Raw genomic sequence first — 25,846 nt, 5'->3', positions numbered from 1 at the left:
CAAGTACCTTGGTCTGGCCTACCTTGGGCCAATCCATTCCTGTGCTGAAGCGCTGGATCCCCAGTGCTATAGATTCGTTGTTCCTGTGGCTTGTCTGCATACCCTGCTTCCAGAGGCCCCCATTACTCACAGTTTCTATCCTGCTTTGGAAATCAATTCTGTGCTGAAGCGCTGGATCCCCAGTACTGTATCTTCATTGTTCCTGTGGACTGACTGCATTTACTCTACTTCCAGAAGCCTCCATTACTCGCTGTTCCTACCGGGCTTTGGAAATCCATTCTGTGCTGAAGTGCTGGATTCCCTGTGCTATAGCTTCATGGTTCCTATGGCCTACACGCATACCCTGCTTCCATGGTCTTTCATGACATCCAGCTCCTGCCCTCCTTCAATTGGACATGCCTATGCTGAAGCTGCTACGCTAAAGCATTTCCTGGTACCGACCCCAGCCTGTGACCTCGACCATCCCTCCTATGCCGCCTGCCTTGACCCCAGCTTGAGTACAGTTTACCCTACCTTCTCCAACCCCAACCCGGCCATCCAATATGACAGAACCTGCAATCTGGACCCGGCTTCGTGGTCTAAGGTCGGTGTTTACCCATCACCACCACAACCTTGCGGTCCAGTCCAGGCTTGTGGCGAGCACAAGTGTTACAAGTCCCTATTAAGAATTCCTAATCTACTCGCTCTGTGTAAGGATTCTGCCCGAACTGTGCTGGGGTTTGCTTTAGTTCGGGTTTCCAGCTTGCCTGCCCTTTCTCCTCAGTTCGGCTATTTTGGTTACTGGCAGCCTGCTACTTAAGGATGCAGTTTCCAGTGGGAGTCGCTGAGCAAAGTTCTGTTTGCTGCAGCTCCGATTGATCTTTGATGTCACGCACTAACCTTTTCGCCTATTTGGAATCCATGTGTCTGACCCCGGACCGTGATCCCGACCTCGCTGCCTTCCGCCTACCCTGACCTTTTGCCTGTCGCCTGGACTCTGCACCACTCTCGCCTGCCCTGACCTTTTGCCTGCTACTTGGACTCTGAGCCACTGCTGCCAGCCCTGACCTCTGCCTGCTTACCGACTACGTGTACCCTTACACGTAATACCCTTACGGTTATTTTTCATCCCTACCTCAGCCCTGCGGGTCCACTTCCTGATTTGAGACGAGCACCATCACACTCTGTAACTGCTACAACTAGCTCACTTATAAATTTGTATCTAATGGGCCAGCAATCTGGGTGGTCTAAGAGAGGGCTGACTACACGTTGTTCACAGCACCATGCGAGTTAACAGTCTCCCTGCGAGGCTGTCTGAGGGGAAAGATGATATTGACGCTATATCAGCTGTAGGTTCCAACGCAGGCTTTACATGATTGCACGCTTTGTCAAGCTCCTTGCTTTGTTGCTAGTGAGCCGATGGGCAACCAGTTGAGGAGCCCTGCAATCATTTTTCTCTCTCCGGGCCAGATTCCGTACACTCAGGCAGTTTCAGAAGCTTGTTTTCGCAAAACAAATTGAAAAAACTGCCAAAGCCATCTTTCCGGTATTCTATATAGGGTGAATATTTGAAAATAATAAATACATTTAAAAAAAGCTCTATTGATAGTGTCTTGCTTTCAATGTAATATATCTCCACCCTTTATTCTATAAAATTAGAAGAAATGCTTGGGAGAAGTGAACATGAGGATGCCACCGTGGGCCCCTTTGACAGTATATTCTGCCATCGCAATATATTGTAAGCATTATCTAATACTGCAGAACAGATTTTTTATTTTTAAAAACACACATGTAGGATAATGCATGGATTGCTCCTTTAAATGGATTTGCAGCAAAAGGTGACACTGCGTGCTCATTTGCATGTTATTTCCCAGAATCCCTAGTTGAAGTGTAACATTGTATGCTAAGACAGGGGGGCGCAAACTTTTTTCCCTGCGCCCCCCTGCCGGCTGTCCCCTCACTCCCGCGCCCCCCCCCCAACCCCAACTTACCCTCGCACCGGCGGACGTCACATGACCTCGCAGCGTCATTTTGACGCCGCGTTGCCATGGCGACGCCGGGAGGAAGCCGCCGGAGCCAAGGGTAAGTATGGTTTACAGAGGCCCTGCAGCTCCCCCGGCACTTAATTTAAGTGCCTTCGGGAAGCGCGCGGGGCCTCTGTAAACCCCGCGCCCCCCGTCGGCAGTCTCGCGCCCCCCCTGGGGGTCGCGCCCCACAGATTGCGCACCGCTGTGCTAAGAGATGATGGTGAAAAGCAGAGTTGCAGGCCTGTCTGAGATATGTGAATGTGCTCACAAGTGATATTTTTTTTCCCACAAAAAGGTTTTTATTAGGTTACAGTACATTGCATACATTGTCCACCAACCCGCTGTCTTTCTTTAATGTACCTAAACCCAATTTTTTATTTTTTCAACGTCCTCCGTCTAGACACAGACATACCGGGTAAACCAAATCACATACCTAACAAACAACACAGACACAGAGGGGGGTGGGGGAGGGGGGGGGAGAGCCCAGAGCCTTCTGTGTGTTCACCAACTCTACTCTTGCCTCTCCTCTGCTATGCTATGCAGAGCTGCCTTCAATTGTGGCGACCCTATTTACCGTCTTCCCTACCGGTACCCCTTCTACGCGTTGTCTGTACTGGCACTTCGTAGGAGAATGCATCTTGGTGTATTATGGCATGATGATGGTGGCATTCACCCCGGGGATGTCTGAGTGGTCTAGCCACTTGGTCCAGATTTTGAGGAAATTTGTGCCGGTGTCGTTGACCAGACTTGTCAACTGTTCCATCCGGCAGATATACCAGATTCTGTTCCGAATTTTTGTAATCGTGGGTAAATCTGGTAGCTTCCACAAAGCTGCGAGTTCGCACCGCATGGCTGTTGCAAAGTGTGCAATCAGTTTTTGTGCCGGTCTGCCTATTCCCCGAGTGCGCCTGCCCAGCAGGAACAGCCAAGGGTCCAGGGGGACCGACTGTCCGAGAATACTCTGTAGCCAATCCTGGATTTCCTCCCATAAAGGAGCCACTTTGGGGCAACCCCACAGCATGTGAAGCAAGTCTGCCTGTTCCCCGCATTGTTTTGGGCACAATGGAGGGTAATCTTTGACAAACTTTGCTAATCGTGTTGGGGTGAGATACCACCTCATTAGGACTTTATATGCATTCTCCTTCAAGGTGGTGCATATAGAGCTTTTCGCTGCTGCCAGTACTATTGTGGACCAGTCTTTGTCTTCTACTGTCTCCCCTAAGTCCGTTTCCCATTTGATTCTATAGTTAAGTTTAGTGTCAACGTCCTGCCTTGGGCAGACCACCTCTCTGCATATCCGAGATGTGAGTCCCATGGTGTCCGTGCCTCTGGAACACAGCTGCTCAAAATTTGTTCGCTGGGGGCGCTTGGGAATTTTCGTGTAAAATGCTCTCACCTGGAGGTATCTAAAAAATTCAGAATTAGGCATTTCTGTTTCTGATCGAATTTGTTCGAATGTTTTGATTGATTGGCCTCCCTCCAGGTGTAGTAGCCTTGTGAGGCCTTTTGCTTTCCAGACCGCTAGGTTCTTGCATAACATACCCGGAGCGAAATCAGGGTTACCCATAATCGGGGTCATAAGTGTGTGCTGGGTTGTTAGGGCACACTTGTGTTTGGTGTTCTCCCAAGTAGTCAACGAGCTATTCACTGCGGCCAGCGGCTCACTCAAGGTCTTATATACCTTTTTTGGTAGCCAAATTAGGTCTTGTATCTCTACGGGGTCACAGCATGCTGTTTCTAACTCAATCCATCGTCGCAGGCTAGGATGCATGTGCCACTGAATAATTTGGGTTAATTGGGCCGCTTTGAAGTACGATATCAAGCAAGGTACCCCTAATCCTCCTCTAACTGTTGGCCTAGTGAGAATGCTAGTTTTTATACGTGGTTTTTTATTACCCCAGATGAATTTCACCATAGAGGACTGTAAGCGGAGGATGTCGTCTCTGATCACTTGTATCGGAAGGGTCTGGAACAGATACAAGATTCGGGGGAGGAGATTCATCTTAAGGCACTGGATCCTGCCGATCCATGAAATTGTGTGGCCTAACCAGATCCGTAGATCCTCCTTCAGAGTCCTAATTAGCCTGGGGTAGTTGGCTTTGTAGAGGGCGTTGTACTCCTTGGTTATATAGATCCCTAAATATTTAATGGAGGAGGCTTGCCATTTGAAATTAAAATTCAATTCGATTAATTTTTCTGTGACCTTTGGCAGGTTTATATTTAAGGCTTCTGATTTTGTCTGATTAATTTTGAAACCCGAGATCTTATTAAATTCGTCTAGCAGGCTGAAAACATTTGGCAGGGAGGTAAGGGGTTTAGATAACATTAGTATAATGTCATCTGCATACAGGGCCACTTTGTGTGACTGATCCTTGATCTGTATACCTGCTATATCGGGGGAGTTGCGGATGTGTGCCGCTAGGGGTTCTATACATAATGCAAAAATAAGTGGGGACAGGGGGCATCCCTGCCTGGTGCCACTCTTTATTGGAAAATCTTCCGACGGGAAGCCCTGGTGTCTGACCTTCGCTTTCGGTTCCCTATAGAGAGCCAGAATAGCGCCCAACATTCTCCCCCCTATGCCAAACACTCTTAGCGTCTCTGTGAGATAGGGCCAATCTATGCGGTCGAAGGCCTTTTCAGCATCCAGACTCAATGCCATAGACGGGATATGTTTTCTATGTGCCAAATCAATTAGGTCTATTATCCGTCTGGTATTGTCTGTAGCTTGCCTCCCGCATATAAACCCTACTTGATCGGGGTGGACCAGCTTAGGCATAACTGTATTCAGGCGGTTAGCCAGTAATTTCGAGAAAATTTTGGTGTCCGAATTGATGAGGGATATTGGCCGGTAGCTTTTACAGTCAGCTGGGTCCTTCCCTGGTTTGGGGATCACTGTTATAGACGCTTAGAGCATCTGGCTAGGGATAGGGGCACCATCTAAAAATGAGTTAAATTGTCAGACCAGGTGAGGTACTAAGGTTTTTCTGAATTTTTTATAATAAAGATTAGAGAAACCATCCGGGCCTGGGGCTTTGGATGGCTTTAGTGCTTTTATTACCTCTGATATCTCCTCACCTGAAAAGTCCTCCTGTAATGCTTCCCTTTCCAATCTGCCCAGACTGGGTAGTTTTGCCTCTGTTAGAAATGTTTTCAGCTGCCTATGAGTGTTCTCACAATGGGAGACCTTCGCCCCATCGTATAGGTTCTCATAGTATTTTTTGAATTCGTCTACGATTTGTTTGGGGTCAGAAGTAAGGTCACCATTTTTGGTTCGAATTGCTTGAATGTGGAAGTTACGGTTACTATTTTTGAGTTTGTTGGCAAGCGGGGTATCTGGCTTGTTCGCCTTTTCATAGAATTGTCGCCTAGACCAGGTCAGCTCCTTCTCAGCTCGGGAGGACATCAATAAATTTAGTTTTGTTTTAGTGTCGCGCCAGGCCTGTAGGGTCTGCGCTTGTTTGTTAGTTTTGTGAAGGGCGGAGAGGGCTGTTAGCTCGGATTGGAGAATCTTAATCTTATATTCCCTCGCTTTTTTCCGCCTACTTGCTATCCCTATGAGCTCTCCACGAAGTGTCGCCTTATGGGCCTCCCATAGGGTGGATTGGGATGTCACACTACCGACATTCTCCTCAAAGTAGACCCTGATTTTATCCCTTACTGCTGTTTCAATTTCAGGGATTTTCAGAAGGAACTCATTAAGCTTCCACGTCGCTCCTGGTCTGTCTAGTCTGAAGTCTGTGCACCGCAGCTCTACAGGTGCGTGATCTGACCATGAAATATCATGGATGCCCGTGTGGGAGATCTGCGAAACCATTCTGTTGGATACAAAGAGGTAGTCTATCCTGCTGTATCTGTCGTGTGGGTGTGAATAGAACGTGTACTCTTTTTCTCCTGGGTGCTGTTCACGCCAGATGTCCACTAATCTGTTTGTCCTGAGGCCTTGGGTCCATGCTGCTCTGCTTTGTGTGTGTTTCGTCTCGCTGGGTGTGCACCTAGCCTTAGGATCTAATGTGAGATTAAAATCACCGCCTAGTACTATACCGCCTTGTGCCACTTTATGTAGGATTGCAAAAAATCTCGAAAAGAAGGTATCTGCTCCTTCATTGGGTGCGTAGACATTGGCTATTGTAAGAGGTTGTCCTCCCACAACACCTACTAGTATTAAGAAGCGCCCATTCTTATCTTTTTTTGTTAGTGTCGTGTCAAACGCAAGGCGGTTGTGCAGTAAAATTGCTACCCCTCTTTTCTTTTTATTGGCTGATGCAGAGAGCCACGTTCTATATCTGCTATCCAGAAACTTTGGGGAACTGGTCCTTGAGAAGTGGGTCTCTTGAAGTAGTATTATTTCGGGGTCATGTCGTCGGTAATCAGTTAGGGCTAACTTTCTTTTCAGGGGGCCATTAAAGCCTTTCACGTTATGTGATAAGATAGTAAAATCCTTACCCATTGGTGTTGTCATTGCGATGTGCTGCGTTACCTCTTTCTGTCTGGGTCACGTCTCTCTTCAGAGTGTAGATCTGTGAACTGCTTTGTACACTGCTCGTCTGTGCAGGGGGAAACACTGGGGTACACACATCGGGAGCATGGGGGAGACAACAAATAAACATTGATAACTTTCGGCGACCCCAGGGGACCGAGTCCCCTGGGACGCCTGAACTGCCCCTTGTGGGATTCCGGTTCGGGTGGGCTCACCTCTGAACATGTCAGGATGTGCTTGGCCCGTTTCCACCGGCCCACCGGGGTCTTGCATGGGTCCCTTGGGGTCTATCGCCCAAGTACCCATGAGGAGACTCATGGCGACGGCGAGTGGGCAACTACCCCCTCCCCCGCCTCCTTTAACCAGTTTTCACGGCAAACAGTTACAGCCAATGTGACCTTCTAGCATCTCGAAGTTCGCGGGCATAGTCATTATGTATGTGTCCTATCTATGTAGGCTACGCTTCCCACCTCTCTGCTATTGCCCTCCATGTAATCACATAGTGCCCACTTACCCTTATGGTCCTTGGGGTTCTTTAATCCCTCCCCTCTATACCCTCTAGTGTGGGGACTCTCCCTTCCTGGCCCTCGTATCAATCAGTTGTGTCGTGTATGCCTTTCGCCCCTCGGGATGCTTCCGCGGCTTCTACTTGTTACTAACGGGGTCTATCTTTCCCCCTCTGGTCATTCTCCCTGCTACCTCTGCATCCCCTGGTACCAGTGTGCTGTGTGTCAGGGCTGTGTGTGGGTCTTGTGACCCTGTGCTCGTTCCGGGGCATCTGTCCTTCTGGGTCCTGGTTGTGTTTCCAGCGCTCCTGAATGACGTTTGTCCGCTTTTCCCGTCAGCTTGCCTCTACCAAGATGGCCGCACGGCCATATCCGGTGACGTCTTTCCGGTCCCTGTTCTTTAGCAGCCGGATGTTGACGGAGGCGGACGTCTTCCCGCACTGGGCCCTTCTTCATCCGGCGATGCAGCTTTCTTCCCGCCAAGAGTCGAGACGCCTCCATCTTCCAGGGATGCGTGTCACGGGCCTCTTCCGGGTTGCGGGGCAGCCAATGTCGCCGGGATTGCAGGTAAGTCGAGTACTTTTCAGGTTTGGCCTGGAGCCTTGGGGTAGAATGTTCTTGTCCCCCAATAGATAGGTGATGTCGTGGCACTATGAAGCCATATTCTGCTGCCAGTCACTCAGAGATGCAAGCGGACTAGGTAACTTAAACTTTGCGCCATAACTTTTAGGCAACCAAACTTTGAAGTGTACAGTTTATTTTGTTAGTGAGTGCTTTGTTCACTCTTTTTCCGGCTCGCTGGTAACTCGAGCCTTCCGGGATGTGCCGGCCTGGTGCCACTCGTCAGGTTCTGCCTCTTTCCGTGGGCCCATGGCTTCTCCGACTGTCACCCCCAGTCTGCGCAGGAATTCATCCCCTTCCTCTAGGTTTTTCATTGAGGTGGCCCTCCCGTTTTTAATGACTAGCAGGCCAAACGGGAAGGTCCACCGATAGCGAATAGCTCTGTCTCTGAGGAGTCGGGTGATCGGTTGCAGGTTCAGGCACCTGGCCAGGGTGAGGGGGGACAGGTCCTGAAAGAGCTGCAGGGAGATTCCCTCAAATTGACAAGCTTCGTCTCCTCTGGCTTTTATAAAGATTGCCTGCCTGGTACGGAAGTAATGCAACCGGGCAATTACATCTCTCGGTTGTGCGTTCGCCAGGGGTTTGCTCCTCAGGGCCCTATGGCATCTATCCATCATTAGCTCCGCCACGGGGGTATCAGGGAGCAGAGTCGCCATCCATCTGGTGACAAATTCGTCTATCTCTGTTATGTCCTCGGGGATACCGCGTATACGGACGTTACTGCGGCGGTCTCGATTCTCGGCATCTTCTTGGCGTTCGGCCAGCTCTGTAATTTGACTTTGTAGATGGGAGGAACGCTTCTCTGACTTTTTAATTGTTGTGGAGACAGCCACCATTTTGTCCTCCAGGGCCCCCGTTCTTTCTCCGAGGCCCTGTACCTCTTTCCTTAGTTCCTGTATCTCTGCCCTGAATAACGATTTCATATCGTTATATAATCGGTCAAAGTCACAACGCCGTACGGGCCTCTGTTCCGGCATCTCATCCAAGTCCTCGTCATGTTCCGACCCCGATCCTGCCGCAGAGCCGTGCGCCATTTCTGCCCTCACGTCTCTGGTCGCGGATCGGCTCAGATATCTCCGAAGATCTCCGGTGTTTTTTTTTTGTTGTTGATGGCGGGGCCATCTCTATATGTTCCCTTGTTGGTATCAGGAAACTTCAAGTGCGAAATTCCGATTTTGTTTGCCTTATCTTTATTAATGCTTTGGCGGGGGTAGGAGCTACTGGATTAGGCAGCTATTCCCCTCACCATCGCGCATGCGCCTCCCACAAGTGATATTTTTATTTGCTACCGTTGTCCTATTATTGTATTACCCTTTTTTTCTAGTAATGCCTTTGAAGGAAACAAGCTCAAAAAGTGGTTGTACTATGAAAAGTATTGAGTTGATTCAGTGTCAAGTGTTACACTCCTAGAAATTATAAGTCTTTAGAAGTAGTTAAAGCCACCAATCCTTTCACATACTGTATTTAGCATTTATTATATTCATCCTTCAGCACACCATTCATCATAATATGTCCTTACTTCTGACTTTCTCCGCTTTCCGTGATCCCTCATGCGCGCACACATGCTATAAAAAGGTAGAAATTATTCAACATGCTCAAATTGGCTCTCTCTATAGACTTGTAGATTAGATTTAGGAGAAATGCCATCAAGATAAGTGCTACAAATTGCGTGACAAATTCAGAACTCGGCGTATGTGTACTGGATGTCAATCTTCTTTCTTTTTTTTCTTTTTTTGCTGGTTGTTTGCTTGTTTATGTGATTGCAATTCTATTTTACCAGGCAGCTCCCAGCTGAGGCAAAGCTTTTTTCTCTAGTGGATAGTGCCTGGAAAGAGATAATGAGTCATACGGAGGACAGGCCAAATGCTCTGAGAGCTGCCACAGCCCCGGGAGTGCTTGAAATGCTGCAGACCAACAATGCTTATCTTGAGAAGATTCTGAAATGCATGGAGGTACAGTAATGGGAAGTGGACTACAGCAATAGGACACAACTCAAAGATCTGACATGCTTAAATCTATAAAATGGTTATTGGAGGCCAGCAACATTCTTTTAATACTTATGTTGGTCAATATGCATTTTAGCCAGTAGCTCTGTATAGTTATGTAACTTCTGAAGGTTTTGGTCCAAGGAGAAATCTATTTGGAGTCAGGGAGGAATTGATTTTTCCCCTTATGAGACAGCATTGCATGATGTTTCACTGGGTTTTTGTTTGCCTTCCTCTGGATCAAAATACTGTGAATACAAATATAGGATAAGTATCTGTCATTTAAACTTAGCATACAGTAGGTTGAACTGGATGGACGTACAGTATGTCTTTTTTGCAACCTCATCTACTATGTAACTATGTATAAGGAAACATTAAGAAAAGTTAAAAATTAAGATAAGTTTACAAAAAGAAGCTCCATACGCTTTAAGCTCAATGCGCTTTATACAGAGAGCATATCAACCCGTGTTCATTGGTAAAGTTACAGTAAAGTGCAGAATATCTGCATGCAGAAGACTTCAGCATGACCTTTGTAGAAAGGGAACACAACATGAATTTGTTAAGTTTATGGTTAATGTGATAACACATGGGGTCATTTTGACTAAGATATCAATAAACAGGCTGTAAGGTGTCGTACTGTACAGTGCTGCTAGATGTCTTAAGACACTTATTCCGGGATTCACTAACCTCCGATATGGGTTATTGCACTGCGATTCAACATTAGCTACCATTGACTTGGATGGCAGTTAACGCAGGATTACGGTGTGATAACCTGTATTGGAGGTTAGTGAATCCCACCATTCATTTGAATGCAAGGTATAAGCTGTCCCACAATGTATGAAAACAGACATCTACATTTAAACAAAAATGGAAAATGTGTTTTTTTTTATTGCAATAATTGCATGTTTTTCATTTACTCAATAATATCAGTCACACAAATAACATTGTGAATTATAAGTGTGATAGAAATACAGAAATTTAGCTCCACTGGAGTCACACATACTGTATCTTTCAAATGTGGTACAAGGTGGGTTTCTATATGAAGAAAAGAAAATTATGCCAAAAAGGAAATTATCAACAAACAAAAAAAATTCACTGTAACAGGACATTGTAGATGTCACATGCTCATAAAGGATTGTAATTTGCAACATTGATAAATGTACTGATTATTGGGGAAAAAACAAGCACCCTTAGTAAGTAATGCATTTGAATGGAACAGAGCCACAGAGTTATTCATACTGTGGGTATAGGTTGAAAAAAGAGTTTCCAAGTCTAAACAAGTCTCTTAGCATCTTCTACAAGAAAGGTTTGCATCAGCAGATAAAGAATTGCCTGCACTCCACTAGTAATGCTCTACATACCTTCTCAGGTGACTCCAATAGATGTGCCTCTCCTTCCCTACCGACAGTATTAGGTTATCCCAATACCACCTAGTTTAGTAAACCTGTGATACATGCGTACATCCCGAATGTTGGCAGGACAAATCTTTTCAGGCACCTCCTCTTCCCATCTCACATGTGACCCCAACTTGTTTCTAAATAAAGCAAGGCTAACAAAACCAGGCTTGTCAACTTTTACTGAGTTTCTATGAGTCTCACTGATTTAGAGTCAGTCTCAGGTGATTACAATCAACAGTCTCATAGATTTTAATGGGGTTCTTTTAACGTTTGTACTTTTCCATTGAGATTCATTTTTTTGGGCCCACAACCCCTGAATCTCACTGCTGGAGACTGACATCTTTGCTCCTTTGGCACATCATCTCAAAGTGGCTTTCATTTTTAGCACACCTCATAGACCTAGTTGCTTAGGCAGCTCCTTACTCTTGGTATTCTCTTAACCCCTTCATCAAACTCACCCAAACCTTTACACTCTGTGCCTCTACAATATCCATTTCCCTATGTGTACGTTTTTAGACTTTAATCCAGGTGTTCCCAATTCCCAGTCCTCAGGACCCCCCTCACGGGTCAGGTTTTAAGGATATCCCTGTGTAAGCACAGGTGGCTCAATCAGTCTCAGCTTCAGCACAGGTGGCTCAATCAGTGGCTCAGTGTTTGACTGAGCCATTGATTGAGCCACCTGTGCTGAAGCAGGGATATTCTGAAAACCTGACCTGTTGGAGGGGTCTTGAGGACTGGAGCTGAGAAACCCTGCTTTAATCCTACTTTCACTTCTGTATTTAAATATCCAAACACTCTGTGCCTTTCAGCTAAACATATGGTGTCGCATTTAAGTCTTAATGTTTCCTTATTCTTTCCCTCTGACAGGCTTTTCTTGAAACGAAGCGAATGGTTTTTCCAAGATTTTACTTCCTCAGTAATGACGACCTTCTTGCCATTTTGGCTGACAGCAATAATCCCAATGTTATTCAGGTACTATGCCTATATACACAACAGACTCCATACTCTAACAGCTCAATGTCCACGTATTCCATTGCCTTTTCTCTTTGCTTATACCACAGCCGCACCTCGTGAAGTGTTTTGAGAACATAAGGCATTTAGATCTACAATACCACATTAAGAGCCCTCCCGTGGTGGTGATGATTAGATCTGCAGAGGGAGAGAGAATTACAATGCCTAAGTACATTTATTTTTCTTTCATTAATCTGTCTCATTAAAAAATAACATGATATATTAGCATTGTCTGTTATGCAATCAGTCTTCTGTGTTAAAATATGATTACAGGTACTCACCATAATGTCCTGTAAATACTGTCATGTATTCTATTGTAGGAACATTCGAGTAAGAGGCCCAATAGAGCAGTGGTTGGGACACGTGGAGAGCAACATGTTTGATGTAATTAAAAAGTAGGTATTATTATCTGTCCTTGTTAATGGGGAAACTAAGTGCTGGTGACTTTACTAACCAGTGTGGGTGGGATGTTTAATTAGTTGCCTTTCCTCTCTATTGTCTTCCACTCTCTTTTATTTTAATTTTATGTGATATTAGTTCTGCCACTTGCTTTCAATTTTGCTTTTTTTTTCCCATCAGGGAAAAGGTTTGTAGTCAGTATTGGTTTAGTGGTGGTAGAAGCCAGCATTAAGGGAGGGATGGATTGTGGAGTGTTTAGAAGTTGTGATAGCTGCCTCCGACCAGCCTCTACCTCCACCTGTATTGTTATGTGGTGTGGGTGTCACGGGAGACAAGGTATTTACAACTTTTTAACCGGGATCATAACATTGAGCAAAACAAGATGGTAAAACAAATTATCATTTATTCCATTGAAGCAGACGTACACACAGTGGATTGCAATATACAAGAGAAAGACACGTTTACTGGGAGTCTGGGGGAAAAAATAGACTTTCCTAGCTTCTACAGTCCATAAAACAAAGTTTGTAGTTGACCGGGACTTAGCCCGAGATGTCCTGGAACTCAAATCGGCATGGAGTTCCACACGCCGCTGCTGTACGAGCTCCGGAGCCTTGAAATAACTTTACCGCGAGTAAGTCCCAAACGTCCTGGAACTAAAATTGGCTTCCAGCCCCCAAAAGTCGGGACTTAGAAAATTTCTCGACCTGAAATCTCTGAAGGCGGCTCACTGCTATTTCTCTTGGAGCATCTTTTGGCGGATTCAAATTTGCCGCTGCTGTCTTGGCTCTCAAAAGTCTTAGAGAATCTCAACACTGGATTGGCTGCTGGCTTTCTTATAGTATTTTGCCTCCATTCACAAAACACTACAGCCAATCCCGAGCGTGGGAATATTCCGGCCAGCATATCAGAAACTTGCAATCACCTGAAGCCGGGCAAGGACGGATTCGAATTCTGACCGGGGCATGTGCCAACTTGGCACCTCTGCAACCTTGTCAGCCAGAAGCCACTCGTGGAGTTAGGCGCCTCAAGGTCTGAGCAAATGGTAGTCCGATGACTTCCATTCAGCCCAGGACGAGGGTACTTGAGACTAACTCTTCCGCCCAAATGGCTAACGCACCTTGGCAATCTCTGAGGCTTTCAACCCGGGACCCAAGGAGACTTGGTGGCACCAGCTTGGTAGCCAACTGGTCTCTCGGAACCGCGGACTCTGAAATCCCCAGCCCATATACTGTGCATAAGTATTTACCATTATAAACAATGTTAATACAAATATTTCACAATTTCTTCTAAGTCCCTCGTTTACTACAGTAGGTTTGACTGAAAAGACACGCACGCTCAGTTTCAGCGCTCCTAGACCTTTGCATTTATTTATTTGCATTCACTGTATTTCCATATTGATGAAATGTGACAAATAACAATCACATACACTGGACTTGTGTTATTATTCATATGTCTATTATACATTAATTTATCATTCAAAATTCATTGGTGATATCTAGATGTGTATTCATTATGTTATGGCCAGTTGTGGCTGTGATTGTTAAATATGTCTTCTTTGCAATTAATGTTTTTTCATTTATCATAAAGTTGCTTTTTTCTCTTCTTTTCTTTTCTTATATACATTTATTGTTGTCTTTCTAGTTAGTTTTTATGTTTTTAATATAGTATTGTTGTTTTGATTTTTTTCAATAAAGTTTTCTTGTTGTTTTAATTGTCTCTCCGCCTTCAGCCCTGCATGTGCAGTGCGAGCTTGCGTTCCAGCTTGGATGCGTGCGCACGCTAGTGACGTCACTCCATGTCCCGAGGAGAAGGGTTGGGCATGGTGTGCTGTCATGGTTGTGCGACGCGGCACTGGTGCGCATGCACGGCGCGGCCCTGCGGACTTTTGGCACGAAATGACGGCTATATCTAGGAGAAGGTATGTTTTGTACAGTACACCTTGATAAAGTCCTACGGGATGAAACGCGTTGGTGCGTTTGTCATGTTCATCTCCTTGTGAGTTTATACATTAAACATCCTCATTTTTATTTTTGGAGTTTGCCCGTGACATTTATTTCTTCAGAATTTTCTCCAGTTGCAGTGCACCTTTGCTCTACTCTACTACTGGACTTGTGTAAGACCTTTTTTAAAAAATGTCATACATGCAAATAAAGTACTCAAGTGCCCGGTGACTCTGTTTGTGGAAAATTGTTTAACTCCATGTAAAAATTGTTTCCAGTCAATAGTGTGTACAGTATGTACTGCAAATATGAGTCTCTATTGATACTATGGATTGTATGAAAATAACGGTAATGTCTCAGGTTTGAGGTGTGAAATCCATCCCGAGACTGGCTGTGTGACTTTACCATGACATTTATTCCTATAGAATATCTTAGTTATGGTTGGGCAAACACTTTTATGTTCAACTCCTATTTTCAAAGATAAGACTGTGAAGGTGGGGGTAGGTGGTCTTCATGAAGAAAGGTGAAGCCCGACTGGTTACCCCTAAAAAACGCGTGCCCCCGGTAGCTCAGTAGCACCATAAACCGGGGACAGTGTATTTGTGTGTAATGATCAAATGCGTGTCTGTAATAAAAAACTTACTGTGTGTTTTCACATTTCCAGGTCGGCAGGGAATCCGAGATTTCTTCTGTATGACTTTTAGGGGGATATTTGGGTAAAACTGTGTTCAGAATATGCATACGTGGCCGGGGACCAAAGTTACCGGTTCCCCGGTGAAAGTACCCGACGAGCAGGCAAGGTCTGCGGGTACACGTATATATATATATATTGACCCGGCCATATCTCCCCTTAAAAACGTAGTAGTAACTCACCACTAGGATGTCTTTATTAAGCATATCCCCAGCGTGGATTAGCAAGTATGAAATGTGTTTTAACTGTATGCATTAATGTCTATCCAGTCAGCCCGGGCATCTACATAGGTGCTGGGATGTCTGCATAGACATCGTAGATAAAAGGGGAGAAGGGCTGTTAGGAGGTGAGAAACGTTTGGTGATTGGGGAAGGGCGGATTACCAGGTCCATAGAACAAGGGCACCCCGCTGGAGCACCTTTTGGACTGCCAGACGTGTTGGAGCCTGCCCAGCGGGTGGCAATCGGTTGGCTGGGGGAAAATGCTGCTCGTAGGCGCGTTTCCCATTGGCCAGCTCATATTTACTGCTCGCCCGGCTTTTCGAGTTGGCTTGGCACGCCCCCTCCTCTGACGTCAGCAGCCAGACAAGCCCCCATTCTGATTGGTCGCTAGTCTCCTTTCCATGTTAAACATAGAACAGCAGTGTCTATGTAAGTCCAAGTTCTCAAAATAGAACGTAGCCGTCGCGGTTGGGTATTCTACCCAGAAAGAGTACCACGAAGCTCGGGAAAAGGTACCTGTCCGGGTAAGCCTTCCGAAGCAGGCGCCCTGCACCTATTTGAGGCTAGTTTTCAACCCCAGACCCCCAATGAGTGTGTATTTTTTCCTGTATTTTATATAGTAATTGTGTGTACGTGGCGTTACCTGAATAAACTACATTTTATTGCACTACTTTGTTTTGCCTATTGAATGATCCCAGAAGGTAAAAAGTGTTAAAAGTGCTGGTCTCCCGTGACATACACTATATGTTATTGTTATATAAATGAAGAGTGATGTTTTATGCATACACACAGTAAAACATGAAAAATATGGCAAACGCTGATAATAACAATTTATTTCATTTATTTAATATAACAATGTTTGCTTTTAGACTTGTAAAAGTTGGAGTCATGGATTGGAACCCATCAGAATTTAAGAAATGGATGCTTTCTCATCCAGGACAGGTGGTTCTTGTTGTGGTAAGTAGAAATAAAGGAATATAGAGGCATCGCATAAAAATTACATATACACTACCGACACACTTTATTGAAGTGTGGTCGGTACCGCAAGCCGGGAAATCTCCCGGCTTGCTAGTGGCCGCCCCTCGGCGTGCCGCGCGTCATAGACGCGCGGTCACGCGTCATCGGGAGCGTGCGCCCCCTGCACGCGTGTCCAGGGGCTCCCCGAGGGAGCCCTGGTGTCCCGCGATCGCGGGACAGCGGCAGGGGGTTCCGGGGGACCCGGCGGACCCGGCAGCGGTAGGGAGAGCGCCCCGATCGGAGGGCGCTCTTCCGCTGCTTCGGCGTGCGCCCGTCACACTCGGGCGCGCGCCAGGCTACTGCTGCGGCACAGAACGGGCAAATGCTCGAATAAACTGTGCCGCAGCAGTATTATGGTAAAGTGGGAAGAGTCGAACCTTTTACAAAAAAGTCAGAATAAGCCAAGTTCACCTTTCTGCTTATTTACTAACCAATTCTACTTGGGGTATAACTGCATATTTTTTTTCCCCCCTTAAGAGCCAAATCATGTTCAACAAGGATTGTGTGAGAAGTTTCCGTGCTTCTGACCCAGAGATTGAATTAAAAAAAGTCCATTCTAGTTTGATAAAGCAGCTGGGGGAGCTTGCGGAAATGGCATTTGAGATCCCTCTGCTTCATCAGAAGACCACGCTAGAAGTATTACTTACCCTTTACGTACATTGGAGGGATGTTTTGGCAGAAATAATACAGAAGAAAGTCTTTAATTCAGAAGATTTTGAATGGACAAGGTACATTTGTAAGGACAGCGTTGTCTTGCAGCAGTTGTAGAAGTTGCATTAAAAGCTGAGACTGTTGCAATACCTGTGTACAAAATACAATAAGCGCTCAAAATAGAATTGCTGCTTCTACTTTTATTTATTCTGTATGATTTAATTTTTTATTTGGTCGTGGGCCTGCAAAGAGGCAGGCCTCTTTAACACAGTTGAGGCACAGCCTAATAACCTGTATTTTCTTCTGTGAATTACAGTATTTAACAGTGGGGACAGCCCTATTTCAGGATCTGCATGGGAGTAATACCAATTTTAGTAAATAGGAGATGATATGGTATGATAAATCCTCCTTTTCATATAATTTATCGCATTATCACCAACGTCCGTTATAGTTGATGTTATAATCGCAGCGGGGGATTTCAAAATCTGCGCCCATAGACACAGCTGTTGCGGCGGCCTCCTAACCTGCCGCCCCCTCCTCCTTACCTGCCTCCCACTCCTCCTTCTGAACCACAGCGATGGTAACGTGACATCATGATGTCATTTGATGCTGCGATGTCGCGTTGCTATGGCAACAAGACGCTGGGATGTTCAGAAGGAGGAGCAGAATGGCAGGTAAGAGGCGGCCACAACAGATCAAATGACTTCCCATTAGGTTCGATAGGCCCGAGAGCGCAGCAAAAGTATATGAGGGCATGACATTTTTGCCGCCACCAAATTTTGCTGCCCTAGGCCTGGGCCTAATGGGAATTCTGCTACTGTATGCTCGGGAGTGAACGAGACGTAACCATATGTTATTGTCCTCAGTGAATACAGAGTTACTATTAATGTGATGTTTTGTTCGGTTAACATCACATTAGGTAGCCTAACAGAACTTAATGTGACAAAAAGTGAATAAAACACCGTGCACCAGATAGTGAATTATAAATATTTAAGAAATATATTAAAAAAATCAATAGAGTGATATAATAATCAGTACGTGATTAAGTGAATATATAAAGTGAAAGTGGATACTTAAATATAAGGTGTGTAAATTATTAAGTGACACAAACTACATACAGGCATACCCCGGTTTAAGGATACTCACTTTAAGTACACACGCGAGTAAGGACATATTGCCCAATAGGCAAACGGCAGCGCACGCATGCGCCTGTCAGCACGTCCTGAACAGCAATACCGGCTCCCTACCTGTACCGAAGCTGTGCGCAAGCGGGGAAACTATAGAGCCTGTTACAAATGCGTTATTTACATCAGTTATGCACGTATAGGACGTTTGCAGTACAGTACATGCATCGATTAGTGGAACAAAGGTAGTGCTTCACTTTAAGTACATTTTCACTTTACATACATGCTCCGGTCCCATTGCGTACGTTAATGCGGGGTATGCCTGTATATCACAAAGTGTTAAATAGAAAACCACAGGAATGGATATAATGGGTGTAACTCTGAATGAGAAACTGCTGCTGCTTACATAGATTGGCTCAGCATCAACCTATAACACTGATGAATAAAGAAAAAAGAGAAAAACAGTGCACAATCTCATAGTATATTACAAGTATATTTGATGTTTTCAATCAGCAGGTAAGATGCATGTACATCACGGTAAGGATAAAAGAGCATGACATGTTAGGGACATGTTACCACAAACGGCATGCACACTGGTCATCCGATCACGTGGGTTGTGCAAAATAAGAAATCCATGATCCCTTATCCACGGAGACACCAACTTCTGTAAGCAGTCTCCTCGGTCCTGGTCTGCTAAGCTTCCTGTGTTCTGTATACCGTTAGGCGGTCCTTCCGCTCAGCTATGAAACACCGGTTGCACGTGGCCAGGATCTGGCGAGCACTGATGGTGCAGAACTGCAAAACTTTAATTTAAAACGCACACACAGAGAATCACACTTACAATGTGTCTCTGCTAACAAAAAAACACAATTGCCGTCCGCAGCTTGTCCGAAACGGAGCTCCAGCTGATACTAGTGATAGCCGCGCACTCACCCTCGCATCTGCGATCACGTGACCCAGCGTGCATGCTGATAACGTCACTGCAAAAGCGTCCTCCACACTCCTTTGGACGGCAACGAAATTAGGCTCCACCTGAGCGGAAGGACCACCTAACGGTACACAGAACACAGGAAGCTTAGCAGACCAGGACCGAGGAGACGGCCTACAGAAGTTGGTGTCTCCGTGGATAAGGGATCCTGGATTTCCTATTTTGCACAACCCACGTGATCGGATGACCAGTGTGGATGCCGTTTGTGGTAATATGTCCCTAACATGTCATGCTCTTTTATCCTTACCCTGATGTACGTGCATATATTACCTGCTGATTGAAAACATCAAATATACTTTTAATGTACTATACTATGAGATTTTGCGCTGTTTTTCTCTTTTTTTTCTTTATTCATCAGAACTTAATGTATCTAAGCTTTAACTTTATTGCATGCCTTTAAAAAAAGTTATTTTTCTTGAGAATTTGCATTGCCAACTACTGTACTGTATAATCTGTCATGTTTAGAAATATTCTGTAAGAATTATACAGTACAGTAGGTGCCAAGAAGTCACATGAAGTCACATGACATTTCTTTACAGTATGGAATTATTCTTTATTTCAGGCAGCTACGATATGAATGGAATAAGGACAATAACTCTTGTTACGTAGTGCAAGGAATCGCCTCCTTTATTTATGGCTATGAATATTTGGGCTGCTCTTCCCACCTGGTTATAACACCTCTCACTGATCGCTGCTGGCTAACACTGACTGGAGCATTACATTTACATCTGGGAGGTTCCCCCGCTGGGCCTGCTGGTACAGGGAAAACCGTATCTGTTAAAGACCTAGCCAAAGTAAGGCATTACATTATATATCAGCAATTAAACTGCTCTGAGTTTTCAGGGCCAATAGGAACTTTGATTGGAAAATGGTTCCTCAAAATAACATTACTTGCCATATTGGAAAACTACGTAGATTATTTTGCAGGTGTTAATTAATTGTCCCCACTGTCAGACCCATCACCATTGGCACCGGCAAGACTAAATACAGAGACCTGACCCCAACCCCTGCTCACCAACAAAGCAAGCTCTCAATGCATCTAACCCATAATCTGACCATAATGTTCCTATTCCTCCTCACCAACCAAGCAAACACTCAATGCATCTAAACCATAATCTGACCATAACATTCCCATTCCTGCTCACCAACCAAGCAAACACTCAATGCATCTAAACCATAATCTGACCATAATGTCCCCACCCTTGCCCACCACAAAGACATATTACTTAATGCCCATCACATGAAACGTCTGAGGAAGGACCAGTGAGTGACATTTAGTTGCCAATCGAAAACTGATTGTAAAGATGACACAATCATATCTGATAACTGGGGTAGTTCCTTATATGTAGATAAGGAGATATGACATCATGTTAAATGGACTGGAGTGTTCTATAAGACACATGGTGATACCATATACAGTCATGGTGTTGGGAATAGGGAAGACTGACTATGGGAATATTCTCTGGAAAAATACTGGCAGGTTTAGTTTGAAAAGGAAGTCAGAATAAAATCGGTAGCCCAAATACATCATGATAACAGGAGAATTAAGGTTTTCATCAAAGAAAAGAATGATATTAAATCTCTTTGAAAATAACATTACTTATTTGATGTAATCACCATTTATCTGCTGTTCCTGAATGTAAGTAATATATTTGGATAATAAATGTTTCTTTTGTGTGCTAAAAGCCGGAACGCAGAGTTTTTTTTAAGCTTCTGTCGACAATACATTATTACATTTTACAAATGCCTTTCAATGCAGCAACATGAGAATTTGACATTTAGATAGATAGATAGATAGGTAGATAGATAGATAGATAGATAGTTAGATAGATAGATAGATGTCATAAACAACATTCCCTACCTTTACCAGGATTGGATTTTTTTTTTACACCCACTTCAATAAAGGTACAACAAACATTGTCTTTATCAAGATACTCTTGTCAGTGTTATCCAATGTATAGGGACATATCCAGCGAGCAATCACTTTGCTTTATGTGCCAGGAACGCATTGCTGATCAATATGTTGCAGACTCGTCTAACAACTTTGTTTTCACAGGGCTTTTTGGTTTGCTTTCTTCTGGTTCAGAAATCTATACATTAAAAAATATAGGATAAGTATCCAGTGTCTAAATGTAACAGATTGAACTCGACAGACGTGTCTTTTTTCAACCTCATTTTACTTTGTAGCTGTTTTCTTCATGAAACATTAGTAGCATTGTCTGATAATATTATTATACTTTTATAATGTACTGTATGAAATGAGTTATTCTGATAATAATGTAATGATCTCCTATTTATACAGGCTCTCGGAAAACAGTGTGTAGTCTTTAACTGTTCAGAATTCTTGGACTATACGGTACGTTTTATTGTAATAAGTGTGTTATGTCTTTGTGAAGCAGTTAATGAATTGAGTCTTTTGACAGCTTAGTCAATGTGGCAGAAAGAAAAAAAAATCAATATTTCTAGTGGAACCTGCTAAATCCTTGTATAAGAACACCAGGCCAGACTTAAAGGCCCCTTCCAATTCAATATGCGGTGTGGCTGCTTCTCTATGTTTAGGACCCTTTGATATGTCCATTTAGAACGCCAAGCATAGAAATTGTTGGCAGGTAGAGACCACACAGCACACCTAACCAGCGTATTGATCTATAAGCAATAAAGCCTATGACCCTATAAGATTGTTGGCTCTTACATGTTTATGATAACTTTTGCGTCTATCCCAAATACGTTAATATTTTGTTACCATGCTGGCCTCCCCTGCCTGTGCTGGGAGATTATTCCATGTACTTTTTCATGTTTTCCTGTAACCCTCCAGGTTGAGAAGATGATGTTTTTTCAAGCATTCCTTTTATGTAGTCATTGCTCCCGTTCCCTACTTTTTTGCCAAATTTAGATGCATTTGAAAGTTTCTATAATATCCTGCCCTGAACCCAAAAAACAGTTGTGACATCCCTGAGTTCCCCTATTAATGTTGGATGGAGTAAACACTCTGCGTGTCTCAATTAACAAACATCATAAGGGTTCAGGAATACAATGTGTACAATGCATAGCATTATACGGTATGCATACAAATATACCCAGCTTCATTACTGATGGGACACTCGTTTTCAACTTGTGTCCCAGGGAAAAACTGGGATTCTGTGCAAGGGATTCTCCTGAGAAAATGTGTTAATGGAGGACATTTTATTCCTCAAGACACCCTTATTAATATTTTGCCATTTTGTTATATAATAATTCAGAAAATATATTTACACGTTACTGTATATTGTAATGGTATAAATAGAAATGTGTTCGTTTATTTAAAAAATAAATAAAACCTCTACCCTAGCAGTGGCATTTTCATGTAAATAGATTCAGTGGATTGGGGTTCCACTGAATTGAATTACAATACATTTTAAGGGTTCCACTGTGTCACAATATATATTTAAAGGGGTCCTGCAGTTCTTAAAATGCTGCAAACCACTGTATTGGGATATATCACAATATACTTTCCATACTTTGTAATTGTTGTGATATTCTGAGTTATACTGGAAAATAATGGGTTATAACTGGTAACATTTGTTTGATCACCTTCAGACAATGGTGGTTTCTCGATGAATTCTGATAGCGCCAATCTGGGCACTGTCACATTGAAACTCCCATAGAAGTCAATTGCAGTTGCCGTGCCACAGTGCCCCTATCGGCACTATTGCAGTTTAATGACTAATTCCCAATGTGTTGAAGTAACGTATTGTACACTTACTGTATTGACGTTAATCACATTGAATATTAATTTATTTTTACTCTTCTTGGTCTTCCAGATGATGGGAAAGTTCTTTTCAGGAATGGCTCAGTCCGGAGCCTGGTGTTGCTTTGACGAGTTTAATCGGATTGACATGGAAGTTCTTTCTGTAATTGCCTCACAGATTCATGCAATCAAAACAGCCAAGGATAGACAAGTCGGGAGGTATTTATTCAATGTTGTAAACACCATGCTGCTACAGTCCAAGGTCAAAATCGCATTTTAATCCCTTGTGGTTTTTTTAATGTAAATTGATATGTATAATTTAGTAGTAACAAAACTATTTTTTTTAAAAGTTTCATTTACATTTTTATTTGATAACTTTTGTGTCATATCTATTTTGAACCAATGTTGCAAATTGAGATTTTATAGTCAAATGAGACCCTTTGACACACCTCTCTACTTGTTTTGGAACCCCCTGTGCTTAGAGTCTTTTGACTTTATGCAGGTAACAATAGCTTACATTAGACGATCATAAATATGATAGATCAGTGATATTAAAGATCACACAGACTCCAACTTTAGTAGAAGGTTTTCAATTTATGTTAGGTGTAACCCTACGAAGCAAGTACTAGAGTAAAGGCAAATAGTAAATAATTGAATGTACTGTAGCTATTATGAATTATATTTAAAACACCAGATATCTACTTTACTGTCTACTGTGGCAGGACGGCTTTGCGGCATGGTCAGTGAGACGCTAAGACACTGTGTAAAGCTTAACTGTAGTGGTTTATTGTCCAGCAGACAAATAAGCATCAGGTGCACTGTTCCTTTAAGAAAACCAAATCATAGAAATAAACACCTATTCCCTTTAGGGAAAGCTAACTACACCATAGCTTTCGCCCTCACTAACTGCATGGCCAGCTAAGCTGGTTTCCAAGCCAAAAATATGCCCTGGCATATGCCACAGTGTAACACAGTCTCTGCATACAATAATAAGGGTTTTGCTTATCTTAGTCCTTTTGGAGCAGACGTCCCTGCTTCAGCACGGTCTCTGCTCCTTTCTTCCTAGGGGAACAAAGCCCCACGTCGAGCCAAGAGAAACTCCTCTGTAGGTCCTTTAGACCAGCTTCCGCAGCTGGGGAGCACTTCTACCTCCCTCCCTTCTCTGGGGAAAACAGTCTCTCTGTCTGGCAGCTTCCCGTGTCTTTTAAAACACTTCCTCATTCAGTTCATTCCGACCAGGCTGATTAATTAGGCAGCAGCTGCATTAGCCATTCCAGTGAGGATTAACTCTCTGTGAGCTGGAAAAGTACACTTACTGCACTGCTCCAGCACCTAGAGATACCTGATGGTATCACACTACATATGTGCAGAATCCCTCGGATATCATTGTGTGTTGTTTTTCCTAGTGACCACGGATAATGATCACATGGTCTTTTTTCCACCACTGATCAGATTATATGGACATAGTACATATTCTTTGTATAACTTAAAACATGCAAACTTTATTATCCTTCCACTATATTTTGGATATTGTCCAACGGGTGGCTGATTTGGCAAGTTGACTACAGTAGCAATGTATTACTTTTCAACTAGCTGACTGACACATTCTTGTCTTCTTTTTTTTTTCCAAACATTTTTATTAGGCAGATATCAAAAATACAAGCATTTGACATATCATTACAGCCTAATCCAGACTAGGTTTCCTTTTTTCTTAATATGGAGACAGAAAAGCAAATCGCCCGGAGGGGCGAGACCTCAGGTCCACTCAGTGAACCTGTGAGAGTGTGGTCGGAAAGATAGAATAAGGAAAAGAGGGGGGGAGGGGGGATCTCGACTCCTATAATTAGGCCTCTTTGGTTTTGTTTGTAAACTTTAGGGCCCTTTCAATCTCAGATAATAGGGTTACTGGGTTGGGCTAACGCTTAAGCCACGGTTCCCAGATTTCATAGTGATGTTCGGATTTGCGTTTGAGAAACGCCGTCAACCTCTCCATTAGCATAACGTCGTTCACTCTTCTCTCAACCTTCCACAAGGTGGGAGGAAGTACACTCTTCTAGTGGGACGCCACCTCACATCTCGCCGCTGTTAAAATGAAGGAGATTAATTTCCTAACTAGGCGGTCAATTTGCTCTTGTGGCCTACCGAATAGGTAGGTCTGTGGATCAATGGGAATGTTGAGGGTGGTCACCTCTTTTATTAAAGTTTGTATTGAAAGCCAATAATTCTGAATGCTTGGACATGACCACCATATATGGGCCATGTCCCCTCTTTGTCCACAGCCTCTCCAGCATAGGTCAGAGGGTAGATTTGTTTTAGTATCACTGGGGTAAGATACCAGTGAAACAGGATTTTATAGATATTTTCCTTTGTCGTGGTACATATGGAAGTTCCCGAAGCCGCACCCCAAATATCCTCCCAGTCCTCTCTGTCTATAACTATGTTCAATTCCGCGGCCCATTTGAGCATACAGTCATGCGCAGGAGGGTCTGCTGATATCTCCAATGCAGCGTATATTCGTGTTATTAGACCTTTTTGGTGAGAGCTGCAACGACACAGCCTATCAAACCTTGTGAGAGGGGGGAGTTCCAATTTTGGGGATAGTTTTTGAACGAAATGTCTAATTTGGAGATATTTGAATGGGCTCAAATCAGGAGCCTCAAATTTGGGGCGTATGTTTTGGAAGCTCAGCATCCTTCCAATGCTCAATAGGTCGGCGACCGCCTTGACCCCCCTTAATCTGAATTGATCAAACTGCCTAGGTTCACAGCCTGGAGGGCATTTGGGGTTGTTTAGGATCGGAGTGAGTTGGGAGCCACTAGAGGAGAGCTTAAATTTACTTTTGCATTTCAGCCAGACTTCCCAAGTGTGTTTCATCATCCCTAGCTTGAATTTGTGCGCCAGCATATCACCCCTTTCCATTGACCAGAGACAGGCTGGCAGAGAAGGCGTTTTGGCAAAACTGGACTCAATATCTAGCCAGCAGTACTGACCCTGATCAGCGTTCCACACTACCGCTTGGCGAAGTTGTGCTGCCTGATTATATTTTAGAATGTCAGGGACTCCCTTTGCTCTAGATGCCATG

The 25,846-nt window shown here is 44.0% G+C and overlaps 1 protein-coding gene across 3 annotated transcripts in view; it reads left to right on the top strand.

Moving 5' to 3' along the window:
• The window catches only part of DNAH14 (dynein axonemal heavy chain 14), a 368,675-nt gene that overhangs the window by 108,715 nt on the left and 234,114 nt on the right, over positions 1-25,846 (top strand). For all 3 annotated transcript variants that reach the window (XM_075595506.1, XM_075595507.1, XM_075595505.1), the window contains exons 23-31: positions 9,394-9,565; positions 11,863-11,967; positions 12,057-12,175; positions 12,327-12,401; positions 16,127-16,214; positions 16,752-17,002; positions 19,600-19,831; positions 21,340-21,393; positions 22,838-22,983. In XM_075595506.1, the coding sequence (XP_075451621.1) occupies positions 9,394-9,565; positions 11,863-11,967; positions 12,057-12,175; positions 12,327-12,401; positions 16,127-16,214; positions 16,752-17,002; positions 19,600-19,831; positions 21,340-21,393; positions 22,838-22,983 (1,242 nt within the window). The remainder of the gene's footprint in view (positions 1-9,393; positions 9,566-11,862; positions 11,968-12,056; positions 12,176-12,326; positions 12,402-16,126; positions 16,215-16,751; positions 17,003-19,599; positions 19,832-21,339; positions 21,394-22,837; positions 22,984-25,846) is intronic.

This window comes from Ascaphus truei, chromosome 4 (assembly GCF_040206685.1).
Source record: "Ascaphus truei isolate aAscTru1 chromosome 4, aAscTru1.hap1, whole genome shotgun sequence".
Classification (NCBI taxonomy): Eukaryota; Metazoa; Chordata; class Amphibia; order Anura; family Ascaphidae; genus Ascaphus; species Ascaphus truei.
This window is presented reverse-complemented; position numbering and strand designations above follow the sequence as displayed.